Source organism: Eptesicus fuscus, chromosome 5, assembly GCF_027574615.1.
Source record: "Eptesicus fuscus isolate TK198812 chromosome 5, DD_ASM_mEF_20220401, whole genome shotgun sequence".
In the NCBI taxonomy this organism is placed as follows: Eukaryota; Metazoa; Chordata; class Mammalia; order Chiroptera; family Vespertilionidae; genus Eptesicus; species Eptesicus fuscus.
The window spans coordinates 37,425,831-37,450,193 of record NC_072477.1 but is presented as its reverse complement, the minus strand read 5'-3'; the positions used below and the strand labels follow the sequence as shown (position 1 = coordinate 37,450,193).

Sequence of the window (24,363 nt, the reverse complement as noted above, 5' to 3'; positions counted from 1 at the left end):
ATATGAACATCTAATCACTATGTTGTACACCTAAAACTAATATACTTTATGTCAACTGTAATTGCTAAATAAATTAATTTAAAAATAAATTTAAAATATTTTAAATGTCTGAAATTTGCTTTGAAATAATCCAGTGGGGCCCTGGATGGTTTGGCTCAGCAATTAGAGCATTGGGCATGTACCTCGGGAGGCAACCAATTGATGTGTCTCTCACACATTGATGTTTCTCTCCGTCTCTCTCCTTTCTCCCCTCCACTCTAAAAAATAAATAAATAAATAAATAAATAAATAAATAAATGGAAAAAGATATCCTCTAGTGAGGATAAAAGAGAGAAATAGTCCAGTGGGAATGGGAAGTATGGAGGAATCAAGATGGCCAGGAGTTGAGACTTATTGCAGCTGGGTGATAAGTATATGGAAGTTCATGTACTCACGTATGGTCTATCATTGTACATTTTATTTTCCCATAATAAGGACTAAAATAAACAAAGCAAGTGCCTCTGAGAGGGTGGTACTGTCCAGAATTTACACACTTCCCCTGAACTCATCTATTTAGATGCTCTCCTCACCTTCAGCAGGAGGATCCAGGCCATCATGAATCCAGCTGTTCTGTTGACAGGCAGCCTTCTCTAAATCCTTTGGTGTCTGCACTGCTCTTCCATTAAGTAACAAAACAAGGAACTCGGCCAATCAATCTTTAGGGAAAAAACTCAGGAGCAGCATCTTGGGCTTAGTGGAGAAGCTCATTGTTTCATTGACATGAGAGTTGTGGTTTTAGGAATGTTTTATTTCCATAAGCCTTACTAATTTGGGTGATGAGACTTGCTACCCAACAGTCCACTGGGTCCTTTGAGGAGCACCAGCACCTGGACGTGCTGACAACCAGTGAGGGCAGGGGCCTCTGCCAGGTGGAGCAGGGAATGGAGACGAGACCTCCAGGGAAGAGGGTTTGATGAGGTCACCAGGCACAGACAGGAAAGAGGCAGCAACATCTTTGCACCTACTTGGAAGTTTTGCCCAAGATGGGCTCTTCTCTAGAAGGAGGAAAACTTTCTGTCACTCCTGGCACTGCCTGGCCCCGGGCCCCAGCCCTTCCTTCCCAGCTACTCCCACACGGAAAGGAGAGCCAGTTCCCAGGGGGCTGAAGTTACCCAAACTAAGCTTAAAACAACAGGGACATGGAGGCTACTCAGATTCCTCTCTCTCATCCCAGATCTCCCCTTCCCATTACGGCAGGAGCTGAGGACAATAACACCCAAAGCAAATGCCAAAGGAAAACAGAGCACCTCCGGTTAATTTGTACTGTCACTGGGATTTACCTTCTAATAGCTTCCTGGCTGCAAGAAGCCCTTCCGGAGGGTCCCTTTGCTAAAACCGAATACAATGAAAACAACCTGATGATCTATACTAGTGGTTCAAAAAGAAAGCACTTTCACAAGAACAAAGTTATAACACTTTAATAATTTAAATAGAATTAACTTCAGGAATATACACACACATACATAAAATTCAGACAATTTCATTGAACAGTGTTAAAAGTCCCCAAAATGGACTCAAAGTCATGGATATGAAAAGGTAATTTTAAAGCACTACAGACCAGAGTAAAACAAGGTAATTACTTTGCATTTACCAATAAGATGGCAGCCTGTGGATACATTAGACCTTAATGAGAACACTTCTAGGGGACATTAGAGCAAAGAGTCATTTACAGAGGAATACAATGGATCTCAGGAAGATAAATTTATAGCTAACAATTTCTTTGGTCCTCCAAGCCACACCTGATTTTACTTTAAAATACCAAACATGAGTTTGATTACTTAATTCTACTTCTAAATATCTAAATATTAAACAGGATAATGTTTTTATTAGCTTCAATTTTTAAAGGAAATAAAAATCAACCACCACTGTACTTTAGAAACTCCAAGTATAGAAGATTATAGGAAATGGAAGTGGGAATTTTTTAAAAATCTCTTCCATTTTGTCTCATCAGAAGCCAAACAAAGTGCATCACAGTGGGAGAGCTAGGACTACCAAAGTTAAAGCGATCACTGTGGTTAATTCTTCTTAAGGTAATGGGAGCACTGCGTCAGCCAAATAAGAGGCTTCTTCAAGAATAATTAATTGTGTTTGTGTTTTAGCAGGGGAGTTGGGTTATTTTATTGTTTTGGCCCAACACTGCCCCAGTAGAGGAGACTTTAAGATAATCATCAATAAGGCCACAGCTTCCTGGACTAAAAGACCTGGACCACTTGAACAGTTACACTGAAGACAAGACCTTCATGGACCACAAGGGAAACCAGAATGGGGCTTCCAGCATTTTCCAGGGATGCCAGAAGATTACGGTGCATTTTCACAGACACCACCACTACAGAGGTCATTAGACACTGGACGCAGCTCACGATGCCGTCCACAATTAGTTCATTCTGCACTCTTTCATGTTCACGGAAGCTGTGCTTCTGTGGACCTGAAAGTGATGAACACTCAAAACTTCATGGAATACTATTGAGAAGATAACGAAACGTTTTGAGGGATCTGCAAGAAACACACAAAGTAAGCTCCCAAGAAACTTCAAAAGGCAGAGTGTAGAGGACTAGTTATTTGCAGTGTCAGTACTAAATCTCATAAAATAATGGCTTTTAAATAAAGGCAAAGGTATCTACACTCCAAATGGTGTGATATTCTCATCAAGGCACAGAGAGTTAAATGTCTAAATCCCTGTATGTTGACATGAGAACACACTCGTAAACAACTCCAGGAACTAATTCCCGATACATGAATTTTAAAAGAACAGAAGGTAGAAATGTTCCTTTTTAACTCACAGTAAAATAAAAAAACATAGGTAATTCACCACCTTGCCTGGGTGACTAACATTACATCTAGACAGTCAAAAATAAATATATAAAAAATAAAGTGTTACTGGCGGTTTAATAAACATGGTTAAAGTGGAGCCTGGTGGACTTTGAATTTGCAGAGCTGTACAATAACTTATTTTAAGCACTACACCACTTCTGTTTGGGGAATGGAAAAAGCAGTATATTGGCCATAGTTTTCTCCCATTCCCAACACTCCTACGCTTATGAACCAAATCACCAGACTATTTGAACAAAATACATGAGTTCTTCCTCCCCAGCATCCTCAGGTATCGAACGGCAGTGATAACTTAACGCTACTGGCAGTGTGCGTGAATGCTGCCACTAAGCAGCGGCAGGAACAAAGCAGCGGGCCCACCCCTATATTAAAATTAACTTTATTTGACTCGCAATAAATAATTACTAAACACAATTACTGACAAGGAGTAAGTTCCACAATTGAGAAGGGAATTGTACAAACAATTAAGACCAGACAACCAATGCGGCTAGAGGCATGATCTGCAGAGCACACGGCGTCCACTGAAAGTTCAGCTCCTGATGAGCGTGAGGAACTCCTCCCGCGTCTTCGGATCTTCCCGGAACACACCCAACATCGTGCTGGTCACAGTCTTGCTGTTCATTTTCTGTACCCCTCGCATTACCATACACATGTGTCTACAGAACAAGCCAACAAAGGGAGAATACACAGTTACTGGTTTGGTTTTAACATAAAAAGCAGGCCAAAATATTAAATCTGATTAAACTGGGTTCACAATAACCATGTTTGTCACTTAGATAAATTTTATCTAAAAAAATATATATTTTAAAGTTCCTTCTTTTTATTTATTTATTTTATTTTTTAATATATTTTTATTGATTTCAGAGAGAAGGGAGAGGGAGGAGAGAGAGAGAAACATCAATGATGAGAGAGAATCATTGGTCGGCTGCCTTCTGCACGACCCCTAGTGGGGATTAAGCCTGCAACCCAGGCATGTGCCCTTGACCAGAATCGAACCCGGGACCCTTCAGTCCGAAGGCTGATGCTCTATCTACTGAGCCAAACTGGCTAGGGCTAAAAATATATATTTTTAAAGTTTCTTAGTTTAATATCTTTTATTCTTCTCAGTGGTCGAATCCTTATATCATCCAACAGGAGGGGGGAGAATGGGATAGTCTTCCTAGGTGAAAATAATACAAGTGGTCTACGGCTATACAAGTTCGAGATAAGAAGAAATCCAGAGTTCTCACTTCTTCTATTCTCATGACCAAGACAGCACTATGCTAGCTGAGGTGTTCAGAGAAATGGTGAAGTATGCTGGGCTCACCAGCCAGAATCCAGGACAGTGACCACGGTGAGTTTGAGCAACCTGGCGAAGCTGGAGAGCCTGCACAGTACAGAGTCCATGCCACGCCGGGAGAACGGATGAGAACTTTGCCCACAAGCTGCATGCAATTCTCATAATGCATTCTGACTTAAAGAAGTGTCTTCTGGTGCCCTTTGTACCCCTGCTTAGTTCTATTTTTTAAAATATGTGCCAAAATATTAGAAAAACTCTGCTTGGAGCAACAAAGAGCTAAAGAAGAAATCAAGAGAAGATATACAACGCTAATCACCACACCTAAGCTTATGACTCCCTACTCTTCCACAACCCCCGCACCCAAACTCACACACACACAACAGCCTCCCATATCCTAGTTCCCATACTGGCAACACAGTAAGTGAAATGAATATCCGTTCAGGCACCACCATGACATTATTAAAAGCAAATACGGACTTACGTTGCTTCAACCACGACCCCGACTCCAGCAGGTCGCAAGGCTTCTGTGATTGCTACGGCAATCTGTTTGGTAAGGCGCTCTTGAACTGTGGATGTGACAAGGAGCTCAGTTTAAGTGTCTCACACAAACAGCTGAACATTTTTGCTGTCTCTAAAATATATAAAAATCTCAAAATGCAGACTTCTGAGAGATGTAAAAGCCGAGACACAGCAGCTTCTACCAGCTGGCTTTGTCTGCTGCCTGGGCCACAGGAGGCCCCTGTCCCATCCCCGGCCCTCAGTACAGGTGCTGACGAGAGCTCAGGAAGCCGGGCGCCCTCCAGCACCCCTGGAGGGGATGGATTAGAGAAGCCACTGTCTCTCGGGTGTGCAGCAAGACCAACAGAATATTGATAACAAGCACCTCCACAGGGGAGAGCAGAGCAAATGAAAAAATAGCTGGGCAACAGGATTAACAAGGGGGTTACAGTGTGATTATTGAATTGTACTTAGAGCAATGCTGAAAGCTGGTGATTTAACCTCAATAATGCAGTTCCTGTGCTGAATACACAACTGATCTTTGAATACATACATTCACTGCAGCATTACATCCATTGGAAAGCTGACAAATTTCCCAAATGTCTATCAGAGCAGGGATTGGTTAAATGAAGCCACAGCACAGCCGTGCAATGGAACGCTGAACAGCGGGCAAAATAAATGAGATACTTACATGTCTGTGGGGGGAAATGTTTGAGATGTAAGCGGGGGGGGGGGGGGAAATAGGGAAAAAAGATAAGTGAAGCCCATTATGTATAATATGAGCCCGTTTTGAAATGTAATAAAATAAGTTTATTTTAAAATGTTTGTATATGCATAAAAGTGTGAAGGAATGTATACAGCAGACATTTTCTGTTTTATATTCCTATGAGGTTTCAATTTTTTAAGTCATGTGTATTATACTTATAAGAACAATAAGAAAATTTTTTTCAGTAAAAAAATAGTTTTAAAATTTACCTTGCAATCTTCTACTATAGATTTCTACAATCCTAAAAAAGAAAGATTTGTTTTAGTTAATGATAAAATTTTTAAAGTGAAATTTGCTAAGGCTTCCTCATAAGACTAAAAGGACTTCACTGAAGCAATTATAGGATGTGGGCAGGAGATCAATGCTTACAGGAGGATAGAAAGGTATCAAAACTACAGGACAATGAAGAGGGAAGGTCTAACCGAGACCAACTAGGACAGAGTGGTGTGTCCCTATGGCCCCAAAGAGAGAGAGAATTAAGAGTATATAGTTCACTCACGAAAAACACAATTACAGATGAGTAATTTTAAAGCTCTCAAGTCACCAATTCTAAGCCAAGACTCAAGTGTTCTAATATTTTTTTTATTGATTTTAGAGAGGAAGGGAGAGGGGAGAGAGATAGAAATATCAATGATAAGAGAGAATCATTGATCAGTTGCCTCCTGCAAGCCCCCTAATGGGGACCGAGCTCGCAACCCAGGCATGTGCCCTTGACCAGAATCGAACCTAGGACCCTTCAGTCCGCAGGCTGACACTCACTCTATCCACGGAGCCAAACCATCTAGGGCTCAAGTGTTCTAATTAAACATATTGTTTAATCAGAGCTTAAAGTTCAAGTTAAAAATAAATATTTGTTCATTAATAGCTAGACCATTGTCAACTACTGTGCCAACTAAACCTATTAGGATAATCAGATTAGAATTGAACAGACATCTCTTTACATAATAGGTCCATATGAGCAATCAATATGATTAACCCCCTCCCAAAATAAAAGCTGACTGATCTTAGCTTATAACACAATCTGTCAAATGATGATTTTTCTCCTTTCAACAGCTTTCACTCTAGTTGTGAAATGTAAAGATGGCCACATGAATCACCCATTTTATTTCTTTCTCTATTATTATTGATTTTTAGGGAAAGGAAGGGAGAGAAAGAGAGAGAAACATCTCTTTGTTGTCCCACTTATGTATGCATTCATTTGGTTGCTTTTTGTCTGTGCCCTGACCGGGCATCAAACCCGCAACCTTGGCGTCATGACGATGATGGTCTACCAACTGAGCAACCTGGCCAACGCTGTGAATCACCCACTTTAGAATAATAATTCACATTGAGGACCTTTTCTTTAAAATGTGGCCTTTTAGTCGTGAATTTGGACTCAAGGTTCACCTCGTCTCTGAGGCATTTTAAAGCTCTTCTCTCCAATATGACCCTCATATAGAACTGACAACTTGTTCCTTTATACCTGTTACAGCAAATAAAGTCAATAAATGGTAGGTTGTCCTAGTCACCGCTCAACCCGAAGGCAGGAGCCACTCTGATTCTTCTCTGTGTTCCCAGCAGGCAAACAACATTGAAGGAACTCCAATATATATATTTTTTATTTTGTTTATTTAGTATAATTATTTTGAATCCTCACCGGAGGTTATTTTTTTCCATTGATTTCTAGAGAGTGGAAGGGAGGGAGGAGGGGAAAAGAGAGAGACAGAGAAACACTGAGGTGAGACACGTCGATTGGTGTGCCCCTACCAGTGCTGTGGAACCTGCAACCAAGGTACGTGCCCTGGACCGGTAATTAAACCCGCGACCATTCAGTGTGCAAATATGCACCAAAGCATTTTTTTCTTTCTTGACGGTACCTTCAAACTGTAGACTATACTTATATGTATCAAAGACTGGTTAAGTGAATTCTATTAATCAGTCAATGAAATACTATGTAACCATTAAAAAGGACTTGGACTTTTTGGACTAAAATATGTACAAGGGATTTTGATGTATTTTAAATAGAATTTAAAAAGTTGTAGTACAAAATGTAGAGTATGATCCCCTATTTTTGGGGGGTGGGGGGGTTGTTTTGGTAATTTTAAAGAGCTTTGTTTTTGTATTTTCATAGAAATTTTCCAGAGGGTAGTGAAAGAAATATCTAGTTTTTATTCTGGGGAATAAAAATAGGAAAGAAAAACTTTCCTTTTAATCACTCATTTGTATTTAAATTTCACTGGTATGTATATTACTTTTATAATTGAGAAAGAAGGGGGGAGATGTTCTCTTTGTAATCTAATGCCTCCCCTGCCTTTTTGACTATCTCCCCATTACCCCTGCCTACATCTCTTATTTCTAACAATCAGATGTGTTCCCTATCTACCGGACTATGCCTTGCTCCTACCCTCTTATTTGCCTTTGCTCAGGCATTAACTTTACCTAAGAAATTTCTCTTCCGTTTAGAATTCCGCTCAGCCCTCCACCTCTGGGTCTCTTCAACCATGCCAGGCCACAGCGACCTTGCCTCCTCTAAACTGGGAGCTCCAAACCAGCCGATTGCATGGCACCTGTTGCCTCATACTCTCCCCCTCCTTGAGGGTGGAGGCTCTGTCCTACTTTCTCTGGCACAGTGTCCTTCCCCAGGAGGTGTTCAATAAATAGACTAACCACGGCTACCACGAGGCACTGCAATTCAAAATTCAAGATTTAATTCTGTTCGCTTGGTTATTAAGGCAAGGAAATTAATACATGCTCAATGGATTTTTAGCAACAAAAGGAGTTTTTTTTTTTTTAATATGGGACGTTTCACGAATTTGCGTGTCATGCTTGTGCAGGGGCCATGCTAATCTTCTCTGTATGGTTCCGATTTTAGTATATGTGCTGCCGAAGCGAGCACAACAAAAGGAATTTCTATTCAAACTAGGTTTACTCTAGAATTCTACTAAAGTTCAACCAGATCAACTCACTTCTGGCATTTTCTTAGTACTTAAGGCTTTACTGTTGGGCTGATGATATTTGACTTCTGTGGCACTAAAAGGTCATTCATTTAAAGGCAAGCATATCACAAACTTCACATACAAGAGTAAAATGAACAGTGAAGTTTTGCAAAGACATTCAGCTTACTTTATTACTCTTCATTCCCTGAATATTCCTACTTCTTACAAGGAATAAGCAAGTTGGATAAAAACTTAGCCTTCTGGCCCTAGCTGGTTTGGCTCAGTGGATAGAGCATCTGCCTGTGGACTGAAGGGTCTCGGGTTCTATTCCAGTCAAGGGCACATGCCCAGGTTGCAGGCTTGATCCCTAGTAGAGGGCTTGCAGGAGGCAGCTGATCAATGATTCTATCTCATCACTGATGTTTCTATCACTCTCTCCCTCTCCCTTCCTCTCTGAAATCAATAAAAATATATATATTTTTAAAAATATATATATTTTTAAAAACTTAGCTTTCTTTTCCATTTAATAGACCCTTTATTCATTTTTTTACAATAAATCTGAAACTAAAATACACTCAGTTTTTGGGTTAGCTCTCCTTCCCGCCCCCCCGCCTTAAATTTTAATCCTGTTCATTTAAGGAAAAATCTCCAGGCTAATAATCAACTCCTTTGTATTGTTTCATAAAAGCCTAATTATTTGAGATCTTTTCCTTGCACTAGGAAAGGAAATAACCAAAGATTATTTCTTCTGCTTTCAAGTTACCATTTATTCCAAGATCTCACTGGATCACTCTGGAATCCACTTCCATAAAGTGTTACCCATGATCTACATATGGTGGTCTTAGAGAGAAGGTGCTTACCTTAAGACCAAGGCCTATGTAGTCTACCAAGCTGTTTTATAATATGAAAACTCTCCACTACACACCTTTCACAGGGGGACAGGCTGTGACTGGCACCAGTAGTGCCAGAATACCTACATGGGGAAGATGCAGGGTTGGCAATAGAAATTACAGTAGGGTTCGTTACCCCATCACCACCAATACCCTTTCTCAGTCACCCCTTGGCACCGCCATTGGGTACAAATCCCTGAAAGGGGAAAGGTGTTTCTGGATTTGTGTTAAGAGCCTTATTGCAGTGAAGCAATTACAGCTGAGACAATAACATCCTTTCATGGGGCCAAGGAGCTCTGTCTGGTGGCAAGATTACTGACCAAGAATAAAGTCAGACACTAGGAAAGTTAAAGTTTCCTCTTCTACTTACTTTCTCCTTAATCCCTAGAGGAAATGAGTGAAAAGAAAGAAAGAAAAAGAACAGCCATGGAAGGCAACTGTCAGACTGCTGGGTGGTTTTTACAGATTCGACACGGAATTGAAAAAGATCTGGACCATTTCAGGACTGTGGCAAAACTCAGTCCAGGTGGAGAAGAAACAGAAACACATCAGAGCCACAGAATAGTCACATGATCATGACCAATTTTGATATGGTCACTATAACCTCAATCAAGTTATGAAAACTTAGCTTGGTTTGTTGTAAAAAGTATGTTTTGGAGGGGAAGCACTTGACTGTGTATTCATTACCTATTTTTCTTCATTTTGTTCTTAACTCTCTCTCAACACACACACACACACACACATACACACACACACACACACACACACACACACCCCTCCCAGGATTTCCCCAGTGCTATTTCTATTCAGAGAAATTACAAAGAGGGACATTAACATACTGGTGATGGATCTATCCAAGATATATAAACATGGACCCTCAAGTTGATTGTCAGTTAATTGATTACCATACTCTCTTTCCTAAAACCCTAATAAAAATGATAGCAGAGGAAAAATGTTTAAAGGAACGAACACATAGGATAAAGAATAGAAAAGAAGCTGTAGCAGAAAGGAAAGAAGTGGGAGAGAGGAGAGTAAGCTCTATCTTGGAGCAGAGCTGAGAGGGAGACACAGACTTGTGTCTGCAAAGGCAACAAAACTAGAAGTGAACTGATTGGCCCTGCAGGACCCCAGAGAGATGCCTGAAGGCAGGGTTGAGACCCCAAACGATGGTTGATTGATTGAAGTCTGAAAACAGCGCAGTGCAGTTACACCCCTGCCCAGGTTTCCTCCCCCACCCCTCACTGTTAGCTAAGCCACCCTGAAAGGACCGGGGCTCAGGTCCTCTCCAGTCAGGAAGGCTCTACACAGAAAGGCGTGAGCTAGGACTTCAAGGATATGCCAGTGGATGAAAGGCTACGAGACAGGGGTGGCGGGGAAGCAATGGGGGAGTGAGAAAAAGGACATTTGTATTTCAGGTCCTGTCTAAGTCCTCTAAGTCTTTATAAATTTTAAGTTGCAATGCGAGCTCGACGTTAGATCCACACTGGTCAAGAAGGAAAGCCTGCTGAGATCCTCGCTGTGCAGGCCCAGGTCCTATAAGCCTGCTTGCCTATTCACCGCGCAGTCATGCTTACCTCGCAAGTTTGCTGAGGCCAAGGACTTGCTTGTTGGGAAGGTAACCGATGTGGACCTTCGGAGAAGAGACAGAAATTATGAGCTAAGTGAAAATACAGCGCTTTCTTGTGACAAAATAAGGAAATAAGGAGACATAATACAGAATACTTATATGAAATTCAACTCATGAAAATGTGTCTTTAAAACATCTAGAAGACTTAAGATTTAAAAAATAAAGCACATATGTAGACATTTAAAATTTACATAAATGCAGTAAAAGGAAAATATATAAGAATGATTCTATTAATAATGATTCTATGAATATAGTCATGGTATTTCCTGGTGAAGTTAAATTCTCTTTACAGTTCTTAAAGTCTTTCCTCTATTGAGAGGAAACATATCAAGAAAGTGCAAATTATCGTGCAGCAACATAAACTGTAGGCAGGGCCCAGCCAGTGTGGCTCAGTGGTTGAGCATCGACCCATGAACAGGTCCCCAGTTCGATTCCTGTCAGGGCACATGTCCAATTGCAGGCTCGATCCCCAGTGTGGGGAGTGCAGGAGGCAGCCAATCAATGTCCCTCTCTCATCCATGCTTCTATCTCTCCCTCCCTCCCTCTCTCTCTCTAAAATCAATAAAACCATTTTTTTAAATGAAGCCATAAAAGTCTCCTGTAAATGGTTGAAACTATAACTTTAAAGACTGTCATTCCACACATCACTGTAGCCTTAACGATCCCACCCTGTTGTACAGAAAGAGGGGTTCCACGCCCTTTGTCACGCAGGGTGGCCTCATTTCTAAGCTGCTGGACAGTACCAGCTTCCCAGCAGAAGAGCCCAGGTGCCAATGTGACTGTGCAAGAACCTGGATCCTAACACTTACATTCTTAGAGAATCTACTATAAAGCAAAGCCATTTCTATAATCTTAATAGGTACTAATTAATATCTTATATGTAAATGTTACTTCTCTTTGAGCTATGCATTAGGTATGGAGAAAACATTCATTCTCCATAAAGGCTAAAGGTAAATGGTCATTGTAGGCCATCAATTAACCTAATATAAAATTATAGACTTATTTGCATCATGGTGAGCCAGCATTTGTTGCATCTGTTCACCTACTTTTCTATACATGTGGATAATTGATCTAGTAATAATTAGTGATTTTTCATCTACTATCACTATGCTGTGGGAGTTTGCAAATACCCACATATCACCTTCGTGGTCAGCAGAAGGAGAAAGTAAAGCAGCTCCTAAATGTTATGTATTTCAAAGAAAATTAGTGCGTTAAAACTTTCCCATAGAATCAAGGCCTTTGCACCACTTGAAATGTTTATACTAACATGCAGAGCTATAATCTGTGCATTGTTTGTACTATGTTTTGTCTTCCTAAAGATCCTAAGTCATTTAAATGTCCATTTTAGAAAATCACCACTGAATACTGTATTTAAAACAGAATTAGCAAAAACACAAACACAGAGGTGCTCCCAGCAGAAGGTAAAGGGAATAGCAGTGAGATCCTGTGATTTGTAAAAAAAAAAAAATATGTATTTGGTCTTCATCCACCATTCCTGACTCATAGCTGCCCAAATCCTTGGAATTTCTCAAGTATTGAAGGGGAGGGGAGAGTACATTTTATGTTAATGAAGTAGCTTGGACAGTACCTAAGAATGGGGCCTGGTTGCCAATGGAGCCTACTAGGTGATTAAAGGATTGGAACTTCCAGTCCCACCCCACCTCCACACATACCACCCAGGAAAGGAGAGAGGCTGGAGGCTGGATCTATTGGCAATGGCCAATGATTTAATCAATCGTGACTATACAATGAAGACTCCATAACACAAGCAGATGGAGTTCAGAGAGCTTCCCAGGTGCTGAATGCATGGACATGTGGGGAGAATGGCATGAGCGCCCTGTGCCCCTTCCTGTGTGCCTTGCCCTGTGCATCTCTTGCATCACTGGCTGTTCTGAGTTACATCTGTTCCCAATAAGCCAGTGACCGAGCAAGGGACATGTTTCTTTGAGTACCTGTGAGCCATTCCAGCAAATTAACCAAACCCAAGGAGGGGGCTGCTGGAACCTCCAATCTGTAGCCAGTTGGCCAGAAGCACAGATCTGAACCTGGGCTTTCAGCTGGCTCCTGAAGTGTGTGTGTTGGCAGGACGGGGCTCCAGGCTGGGGGTGGGGGCTGGGCATTCTAGGACTAAGCCCATAACTTGTGGTATCTAATGCTCTCCACCTCCAGGTAAACAGTATGAGAATTGAGTTGAATACTTAGATACCCTGCTGGCTTCCTAGAATTATTTGTTGGTGTGGGGAATTCCCTTCTATTCCCAACCTCACTACGTTGGAATTAGGTCTGAGACCCCTTAAGAAGGGGTGAGAGACCGCGTACAGGATCAAGCTCCTGGGTCTGGCCTCAGCCAAGTCACTAACTCCCTATGAACAGAATAGATGGTATTTGTGTGTAATGAAATAATATATAGCAATGAGACGAAACAAACTACAGCAATAGGCCATGATATCAATGACTTACAATGTGGAGCAAAAGAAGCCAGATACAAAGAATACATGCTGTAGGTTCTTTCCATTTATATATATAGTCATGTGCCACTTAACAGAGGTAAGTTCTAAGAAATGCGTCCTTAGGCCACATAGGTTGTGTGAACATCACAGTGCACTTACACAAACCTAGATGGTACAGCCCACTACACACCTAGACTATTTCTCTGTGGGGGAGGAAAAATATTTTCCCCTCTATCCTTCTAGGTTTTTGGCTGAGACTTCCCTGTAATAAAAGACAGATTAACAGGAGAAAAACAAAGTTTAATAACATGTATATCTTCTGTATACATGAGAGATACCCAGGAAACGGACAACTCAGAAAATAGCCAGAGCCACCACCTTAAATTCCATATTCAGCTGACGACAAAAGAAAATATTAGGGGTAGGAGAGTCAGTTATGGGGATTTACCAGGAAAAGCACAGTAAACTAGGGAAAGGTTGTTAAGCAGATTTAAGTCACTGTCTTCTGCATTGATAAGAGATAAGGTATCACTAAGATAGGAATTTCTCAGGTCCATTATAATCTTTTGGGTTCCTTAATTAACCAAAATGTCCTTATGCAGCACATGACTGTAGTTAAAAAACAAGCAAAACTAATCTACCCGTTCGGACAAGAGATGGGTTAGGTATTAGAAAAGGGTCACAAGGTGAGCTTCCAGGAATACTAATAACTTTCTAGTTCCTGATCTGTTCTAGTTCTTGATCTAGATCTTGATATGTTCTGTGCATTTTTCTGTTTTACTTCTATAAAAAATATAAAATACTTTAACAAAAGTATTACATTTAGATGATGGGTATATAGGTATTCACGTCTTCTGTTTGAAAATTATTAATAAAACATTAAAATAACATAAATTTATGATATGGGGGAAGGGAAGAGAATGGACAATTCTAGGTCCTAAACCCACAAGTTCTCAAAGGTATGTTAACTCCAAGCTAGATGACATTATCTAGTTAGCATTAGACACACTTTTCTTAACATAGAAAGGGTTGGAAACAAATTAAATCCACTAGAACTGTAACCTCTGCTGCAAGAAATTCTGCATCATTACAGCTCATGTCATATTATACAAAAGTCTATCTTGGCCCTGGCCAGGTAGCTCAGTTGGTTAGAACACCTTCCTGATACACCAAGGTTGTGGATTCAAACCCTGGTCAGGGCACCTACAAGAATTAACCAATGAATGCATAAATAAGTGGAACAACAAATCAATGTCTCTCTCTATCTCAAAATCAATAAATAACTTTTTTTTTAAGTCTATCTTGGATCAAACATTATTTAGTCAAAATAAAGGACAAAGGTTTTCAGAGCCTGCAGCAACTACCTAGAAAAGAAAAAAGAGAGAGAGACTTTAATCTCATTACTTTAACCCTATTAACATGGCATTTGCAATGAAATCCTTTCCCTCAGGGCCTTCTGCCACTGTTTATATTTTGTTAATTTCAAGCTATTAGATTAGTCAGGTTGGTGAAGAATAAAAGTTTATGTGTAATTCTAGATATCTGGGGATATTTGGGATTAGGTGACAATTTTAAATATAATTATCCTAATTTTAAAGCTTGGATTGTGCTTTTTTAAATTAAGAAACAACAGAGAAAACCTTACCTTTCCAATAAATGGAACTAGATGATGTTCACACATGGAAAACATATCTATGTCCTTCACAATCACCATCTCATCGTGATCTTCATCGAATATAGCATCGTTTAGAACATCTGAAATCAGAGGCTTGCTTTAGTGACATTTCCAATTTTGTGAAAAGATACTGAGCAGAAAACCTGACAATCTCTGGCGATAAATAAACTGACAATCCTATTAATCCTAACTACCATATTAAGGGAATGCCCATTGAAATTAGTTCTTTTTCTCCCATCAAATTAGCAAAGTCTTTTTCTTTAAATTATGGGGAAAATTTTTATGAGATAGTATCACATAAAAAATGCAGGATTACAAATATATTTACAGCATGAGAGAGGGAAGGGAAGAAGAAATTATGCAAAACAAAAGGGTGGCTGTTTCTGGTGATAAAAATAGGATCTTTTCACTTCCTTCCTTACATTTTCTCGTACCTCACACTTTCTCTATAATGGATGTGTAGAAAACCATATCTGAGAAAAATAAACTCCTTAGTCTTCTGACTTCTGAGGCCAGATCCACACACATCTATAAACTTCACCTCTCTTATTAATCCCTCAAATAATTTTCTACTCATAAAATTTATAGTTATTGTATGCAAGAATCAGGCTTATTCTAAATAGCTGCCTTCCTTCTTCCAAGGGAAATAAATGCTACAGTTTTTGTGAGTATGCTTGCCCAGGTTGTCTCTGGGTAATGAGCCATGTTTTGTTTAACCCGTGAACTCTGGCACATATGGCCAGACACACAACAGACATTTAGAAACAAAACACTTTTATTTATTTTATTTATTTATTTTTTTAAAATATATTTTATTGATTTTTTACAGAGAGGAAGGGAGAAGGATAGAGAGCTAGAAACATCGATGAGAGAGAAACATCGACCAGCTGCCTCCTGCACACCCCTCACTGGGGATGTGCCCGCAACCAAGGTACATGCCCGTGACCGGAATCGAACCTGGGACCCTTCAGTCCGCAGGCCGACGCTCTATCCACTGAGCTAAACCGGTTTCGGCCACTTTTATTTTTAAAAACTGCACTGATTTGTGGACAGTTTGGGAGACTAGGTACATTCAAGACACTGAGCTGAGTGAATTTGAGGACTCGGGGATGCCCCATCTGCACAGTATGATGACACAGGGAAGAGAGAAGCTGAGTAGAACTTTGCAGCCACCTACAGCTACTTCTCCTCAGAAAGGCAGGCTGCAGAGTGAGTCACCGGGAAGATGTGCAAACGTCCACCCACACAGCCCGACCTTCAGTGGTCCCACTGCCACTGCAATAGAGGCTCACAGATACTGAGTCACCATGTAGCCACACTTAGCATCCCTGGAGTCAGGCTACTCAGAGACACATTTGACTGTGTAGTAGAAAAGTCATTAGCGTGGTCAACAAAAGTGAACAAGTGGGGCTTAGACACACCCCGACAAACACGACACCCCATGAGGAGAGGCTGGTAAAATCCAGGAGGAGAGGGCTCAGTGCCTTTCTTTGGGTAAGCACTCCTCCAAAAGCAGATTTCTATTCTGAATATTCTGCCCTAGCTAACCTTCAGTCATATTTCTGAATGAAGTCTAAAAATAGACCCTTAGTGCTCCTCAGCGTAGCCTGGGTTTCTCCAAGATTTTAATGTAGTAGTGCCAGGCGTAGCTTACTAAAATCCGTTACGCAAGGAATCTTCCTGAAAGCAAAAGCCAACAAATGAAAATATTTCTTAAAGAAAGCACAAAAGAGAATTGTCAAAAGTAGGAAGTACATTTGTTTTCCTTGGCAAAGAATGAGAACGTCCCCCTTCTAAGCTCTGACAACAACCAGAGGGCCCATGTGAAAAGCCAGCCCTCAGGTTAGGCTAAGTTAGCATCCAGCTCCATCACTAACTAGACCTTAAGCAAGACACTCTGTACCTCAGTCTTCTCAGCTGTAAAATGGGCATGAAAAAGTGCTCCTTCACAGTGATATCCTAAGGATTAAATTAGGTAATCTACATGTGTTTAGAACTATGCAGGTGTGTAAGTGATAGCTGTTATTATTACAATTACAATTAAGATTGAGGGTGTTAAAAAAAAAGATTGAGAGTGTTGCCAAACTATGTGTCCCATGCACACTGATGTACATCAGAATTTAAAAAGCAATCATTTTGATTCTAAAAAACCAACTACAGAACAGGAAAAATAGTAACTTTATAGTGGAGAAATCTGGCAGAGAGTATCATAAGCAAGTAACCAGTAATAAGACATATTTAATACTGTGTAGCTCCTGATATAATATGAGAAGGGCACATCACCTCTCTGGTATTCTTCCCAAAAAATCTGTAACTGCAATCTAATCACCAGACAGATGGAGGGACATTCTACAAAATACCTAAATAAGTACTCTTTTAAAAGACATGGAAAGTGGTACTGGCACAAGAGCAGACATATATATAAATGATTTCTGGGTTCTCTGTTCTAGAGAACCCAGAAATCAACCCAAGCCATTACACTCAATTAATATTCGACAAAGGAGGCAAGAGCATACAATGGAGTCAAGACAGTTCCTTCAATAGATGGTGTTGGGAAAATTGGACAGGTACATGCAAAATAATGAAACTAGACCACCAACTTACACCATACACAAGAATAAACTCAAAATGGATAAAAGACTTAAATGTAAGTCGTGAAACCATAAAAATCCTAGAAGAAACCATAGGCAGCAAAATCTCAGACATCTTTGGTAGCAATATTATTTCAAAATAATACCATCCTGGAATACTATGCAGCTATAAAATAGAAGAGTCTCTTACCCCTTGAGACAGCATGGAGCGACCTGGAGAGTATTATGCTAAGCAAAATAAGCCAGTCAGAGAAAGACAAGTATCACATGAACTCACTCATATGTGGAATCTAATGAACAAAATAGATCCAGAGACACAGAAGCATGGAACAGACTGATGAGTGTCAGAGGGAAGGTGGGGTAGGGGAGTGGGGAGATTAACCAAAGAATTTATATGCATATTACCATGTATGGACATAGACAAGCGTGTGTTGAAGTTCTGGGGGGGCAGGGGGATATGGAGGGGGTCAATGGTGAAATAAAAGGGGACATCTGTAATACTTCCAACAATAAAGATATTAAAAAAAAAAGACATGGGAAGACTGAGAAGCTGTTACAGATTACAGGAATCTAAATGCAATGAAAAATCTAATATCCTAATAAACTCTGTAGTTTAGGCAATAGTATTTGTACCAATATTAATTTCTTAAGTGTTGATAACATTACAGGAAGCTGGGAAAGGGTACACAGAAACTCTCTGTCCTGCCGTTGTTATTAAGCTCTAAGTCTAAAATGATCTCATTGAGGAGCAGAACAGAGCAGACCCCATCGAGGAGCAGAGCAGAGCTGTCCAACCGAAGAGAGGCCTGGCCCCAGGGCCATGCTATAGCTGTGCTGTTTTCACGGCTATGCTGTTGCAAAATTGAGCTGTTTTGCACTGAATGAAGTTTCCTTCTTTACCACACACCCCCAAATCAAAATAATTAAATAAGTAAAATTATTTCGAAATAAAAACTTTTTTAAAAGGCAGTATTTATCAATAGAATGTATAAACAATGGAGCACTACTCAGAATAACTTCCAGTACCTGTACTAACATGGTTGAATCTTTCACCAAGTGAAATAAGCCACATGCACACACACAGAACTATGTCTGAGGTTCTAGGAAAGGCAGATACCGTGCTGGCAAGCAGACAGGTGGTTTATCAGGGACCAGAAAGGTGGGGCAGAGGATTGGCTACAGAAGAGTAAAAGGAAACTATTTTGGGTGATGCAAACAATCTACGTATACCTTTGCCGCACTGGTGGCTATACAACTGTATGTATTTGTCAAAACTCAGATTATACACACAAAGTTGGTGAATTTTAATGAATTTAAGTTATACTTTAATAGAGCTAACTTTTCAAAATAAATTTTTTTTTAGAAAACTGTAGTATAACATGCCACCTTTTGTGTAAAGAAAGTGGAAAGAGGGAACATACACACATACATGTGATTATCTTCAAAAGTAAACACTAAAAGAATAAATCAAAAAGTAAAAATGATTACCCATAAAGGACTAACAGCAGAGAAGAGAGATGGATGGAAGTGAGACATATTTGAATATAACTGGTTATAGTTTTTCACTTTGAAATCATGTATGTTTTACATTTTCCAAGTTAAATCAAAAAGAACAAAACTAGTGTCCCTTCTACGTCCTTCTGCTTGTGTGGTAACGGAACACTAATGTTCCCTTTGTCCCGTTTCATTAAAATGAACCCAGACTATAAACTTGACCTGGCCAAATCATTTTTCTTCAACAGTAATAAAGTCCCCCTGCTATATTTATGTTTTGCTTCAACATATCTGAAAGCTACCATCTGTGGCTAATAAGAACAAAACACTATCACAGATTGTTTTAATTTCCTGCCTGTTATCAGCAACAAGAAGGTAACCCTGGAAACAAGGATTTATGGCATTTTATTTCCTACTGTAGGTTATAACCAATAAAGGAAACCAAAGTAGCCTCCAGGAGTTAAAGGTTTGTCTATATATACCAGCAACACACACACACACACACACACACACACACACACACACACACACACCATAGAAGTACATATACCTTTCTTGTATCACTAATGACAGCAAATAACCCTGCTGGGCAGCTGTCTCTCAAGTATTTAGTCCCTTCCTGAAAGTACAGGCCCACCATAGGACCCCAGTACCTATTTAAGCATCCTTGAAGCATAGGTCCTCAGACCCCCAAATCACTGGACCTCACCCACAGAGCACCTGGGCCCAAGAATCTGCATTCCTAACAAGTTCTCAGAAGATGCTGATGCTCCTGATCTAGGAAACACACTTTGAGAGACCCTGTTTTGACATATTTCACGGGTTGTGCCGTTAACGCAGAATCTTCACACCTTCAAAATGCTCCTCCTCAAATGAAACAGGTTTCTGCTGGGGAGAAGGGAGGTAAGAGGAAACTCCTGGGATATTCCCCCCAAAAGGAAAATTGTCTCTAATGGAGTTGCTTTTGAATGAGTGGCAATAGGAATTAGCACTACCTAGGGTGTTTGGTGATCAGCACCAAAAATTAGAGAAGGGAGCCAGAATGTCACACCTATGCTTCTCCCTGGGAGGGCAGAGCTAAAAGACACTGGAGGAAGACTGGGAACATGGAACGAGCAACTGGGTCTGCCTGCTGGTTTTAGAACTGAGAGAGAACAAGACAGAAAGCAAGACCTAAAAAGCCTCTTTGATCTTGGCTGGAATTAAATCAGCTCAAGATGCTAATAAAGATGAGCCCACCCCGATTTACTGGAGAAAGGTCTGAATCCTGGGCCCAAACCCTCCCAACACCAGAGATGCATCTACCAGCATGCAGATGTTAATGCTCACTTCTCCCAACTGTGAAAGTCAGCATTGTGACTTCAGGCTTTGGGAGTTTCCACAGTGCCCTGTATGTCATGTACAGGGCCAGAGTTAAACATAGATCCCCTATTTTATCCAATTAATGTGTCAGTCTGTACCCTGTGATTACTTCCTTAAAATAGATTTAAAGAAGGGACTCCAAAAAACATGTCGCCAAGGGAACATAAGAATTCTTATTGCAGTATTATTGATAATAGCAAATATTAGGTCTTTAAATGTGCATTGGAAAAAAATGATTACACAGTTTGGGTAGAGTCAGACAATAAAATATGAACCAGCAGTGGATGCGAGTGAATCTGAGCTGCATTTATAATTTCTGGAAGCAATGTCCAGTGCAAAGAGCAAGTATCAGAAGCAGTAACAGACGTATAAGTTATTATCCATTTAAATGAAGTAGAAACAATACTACATGTTGTTGGTGGGCATACGCATAAAATAAAAATATTAAAATAGGCATGAGATCTAGAGACCAAATTCAAGATAGTGGTTAACTCTGCAGAGGGAGGGTAACATGATCTGTATTTTTAAAAGCAATTATTAATATTTGCTAAAACTAAATGAATGTTGATTAAACTAGTTCTTTATACTTTTTCTTGCATATCTGAGACATTTCATTAATTAAAAAAGTTTTAATTGAGGTGTTCATACACAAGCTGGTGTTTTGGAGGGTTTTTTTTTCTGGGGAAAAACAGCAAGAAACCTGGATTGCCTTTGCACGGAAGGACTGGGGCTGGAGGAAGATGTCACAGGAAAGACAGCCTGTTTCATGCAACGCTGCAAACTCCTGCAGATACCTCCCTAAGCGGCTGTCTGCAAGTAAAGCAACGGCTCCTGCCCTGAGGGGGGCCTTCAAACTTGTTGCTTCCTACCTCCCTTTTAGAAAAATTTGTCCTACGAGTAAGAGCAACAACAGTGTTAAAACAAAGAGGGACGAAAATCACTGTCTCTGCTTTCATTGCCATCATGAGCGTTTACCTCTTGTCACCACTTCCAACACTCGCAGCTTTTTGCGTCTAAGACAACGCTCACATTGCTAAAACCTGGCCAAAATAAGCACGAACCCAACATTCCGACTAACATGACGGCAGAAACGAAGACGAGTTCAGACAACCCTTCCCACCATCCGCTGGAGTGGCCGGCGCTGCGGCACAGCTTTGATCAGCTCCATGAACTTCATCAACTGCACGTTTGCCAGCGGGAAAGGTCCACTGCGTGGCAGGGCAGGTAAACGTTTGGTTATTTTGGAAACTTTCATTCCTGTCATCCTTGGCAGATAAATTCCCATGTTGCTTTTAAGTCATTCAAATGTAGGTAAGACAACATGGATGAACCTTGAAGTGAAATAAGCCAGACAAAGAAAGACTGCATGATATCACTTACATGTAGAATCTAAAAAAGCCAAACTCGTAGCAACAGAGTAGAGTGGTGGTTACAAGGGGCTGGGAGGGTGGGGGAGATGGGGAGAAGGTGGTCAAAGAATACAAACTTCCAGTTAGGAGATGAATAAATTCTGGGGATTTAGTGCACTGCTTTTTTATTATAGTTAACAATACTGTATTACATACCTGCAAGTTGCAAAGAGAGTAGATCTGAAATGTTTTCACCACAAAAAAGAAATAATTATGTAATATGATGAAGGTGTTAGCTAATGCTATGGTGGTAATCATTTTGCAATATGTAAATGTATCAAATCAAGACATCGTATACCTTAAACTTAAACAAGGCTGCATGTCCATTATATCTCAATAAAGCTGGAAAAAATATGTAGCTCAGACTATTGAAATAAATGTGCCAAGTGTCTTCAAAATAGTAGTAATATGTATGTTTCATTCAGCAAATATAATACTGGAGAGCTACTCCCATCTTCTCAGCTGGCTTTGTCATCAACATGACATCTATTGGTGAGGGACAAGTTTTTGCATATGAAGTTATATTTATTAAATAAGACTTCTTTCCTGACTACAGTAGTAATGTTCTTTGTAGTTTATAAGATAATGAAATATCGAAATGAAAAAAAATGAAAGCACTTACAATCTCTCTCCCCAGACACAATTACTTAACTGGCTCTTAGGGAACCACAAGCACAGTGGTTCAAGTAGAATGGTAAAGTATAGCAATAAATTAAGAGAGTTCAGAGACCTGAGTCCTCATTCGAGCTTTGTGCAGACTGTGACCTGGGCTAGAAGGTTTTCAAGGTAATTGGGTGGTTTTGGAAAAGGAGTTTTACAGAACTCCCAGGTTCCTGGCTTGCACAACTCAAGGTGTTAGAAATCAATACCAAATATCAACAGTTACCCACTGGTCAGCTTTTGAGATGTGCATAGTAATGGTTAGCGGCTTTCTGAACTAAGGTAGGGAAAAGCACCTGTTCTAAACTATTCAGATTTACTCACTGATAAAACGGAAGGCTGCCAATCATGCACATTATTAACTTTCAAAGTTATCCAGAGTTTTAAAAAAAAAAAGAGGTATACTTGCCAAATTTAGTTTTTTAGTTGGATAATTCCGTATATCTTTCACAATCCAGCTGTTACACTGAAAATGGAATTTGCAAACAGATGGTGGAACCAAGGTCTGGTTCACAGCAGTTCTAAAGAAAGACACACCACCCTGATGACTATGCATTTGCTTCAAAAGCCTGGAGTGGGCTCAGCCCTTATCATCCCACCTTCACTTACGCCAGGAGATTTCAGAGATTAATGTTTGGAACCATCTGTAATTCTACCTGATGAATAAGTACCGACAGGGTGTGCAAGCTACCATCATTAGTGACAATGATTAAGGCAGAAGGCATCATCTTTCAGAACCGTGGCTCCCAAATATGGCCAATCATGGAGCTTTGGAAAACACAGCTTCCAGAGCCACCCTGAGAAATTCTCTAAGTGTGGGGTGAACCCTGGACTATGGCTGTTTAAAAAAACAACAAAAACAAAAAACAAAAAAACACAAGCGATTCTGATGACCAGTCAGGCTGGGAGCATAGGTTCTTGAGGAGTGAGAGAGAATGAGGGTTGAAAATGGACCCCTACCGCCCTAATTGGCTGTTTAGCAAAGCCAAACAGTGGGCAATATAATACCTCACCGTAAACCCTCACTACAGTCACCAAGCCAGAGGGTGACAATTCCTGCGGAAGACCGTGATGTCTGCACACCAACCGGAAAAAGACGGCCGGGAACAGAGACAAGGTGGGGGAAGGGGTGATAAGAGGGGAAACAGGAGGAAGAAGCTGCAGTCACCTTTGCCCAGAGCAGGCAGCAGAAAGGAACGGTGAAAAGTGAAGGGAGGACCTCACCTAAGAAGTTGTAGCCCCTTCTTTGCAACAGTTTCCATGCTAGTAATTGTGAACAACCAAGGTGGGGAGCGGGACCACACTGAGCAATGGCATAAGTATATACCAGAGGCATGGTGGCAGCAGGTATTTGGTGTGTTTTTTTTATTTTATTTTGCAGCAATCATTTATATTCCCCGGCCTTCGGGGTCTTCTAACGGGGGTACCGAGGCGGCGCACCTAAGAGAATGAGAAACAGACAAGGGACGCAAAGAATGGAGGCAAGACAAAAGGGATTCTGATCAAGCCTCAAAACTTTATTTTTACAGCGTTCCTTATATGTGATTTCTAGAAGGGTGGATGCCTAGGAGGGGTGGGGGCTGACCTAGATAATCGGCTAAAGTCGTAACTATAGATAAAGGGTGTGGCAGTTGAAGGGCGGCTACAGAAGAAATGCTTTGTCCTCAGGCAAGAGGAAGTGGGCCTAGTTTCAGTAACTTACTGAAGGTCAGAGTTAATCCTTTGACCGACTCTTGGTTCCTGACAATTTATATAAAGGAAAAATTACGGGCTGGGAGAAACAATGCGGCTACATTGAAGATAAAGATTTGACCCAGGCCTCAAGGATGACTAGGAGGAGAGGAAGAGAGGCACCATATAAGATAAAATACAGCAGTGG

General features: G+C 40.5%; 1 protein-coding gene and 1 non-coding gene across 2 annotated transcripts in view; both read right to left on the bottom strand.

Annotated features, from left to right (window-relative positions):
• Positions 1–1,447: 1,447 nt before the first annotated feature.
• Positions 1,448–24,363, bottom strand: part of GCH1 (GTP cyclohydrolase 1) — a 35,761-nt gene continuing 12,845 nt past the window's right edge. Inside the window, exons 2-6 of the mRNA XM_028141721.2 lie at positions 14,939–15,048; positions 10,791–10,846; positions 5,621–5,652; positions 4,629–4,713; positions 1,448–3,524 (exon numbers count right to left, since the gene is read on the bottom strand). Of these exons, the coding sequence (XP_027997522.2) occupies positions 3,398–3,524; positions 4,629–4,713; positions 5,621–5,652; positions 10,791–10,846; positions 14,939–15,048 (410 nt within the window). The 3' untranslated portion in view covers positions 1,448–3,397. The remainder of the gene's footprint in view (positions 3,525–4,628; positions 4,714–5,620; positions 5,653–10,790; positions 10,847–14,938; positions 15,049–24,363) is intronic.
• On the bottom strand, positions 8,180–8,286 carry LOC114230689 (U6 spliceosomal RNA). The gene has a single exon (XR_003616655.2). It is a non-coding gene; the product is annotated as a U6 spliceosomal RNA (small nuclear RNA).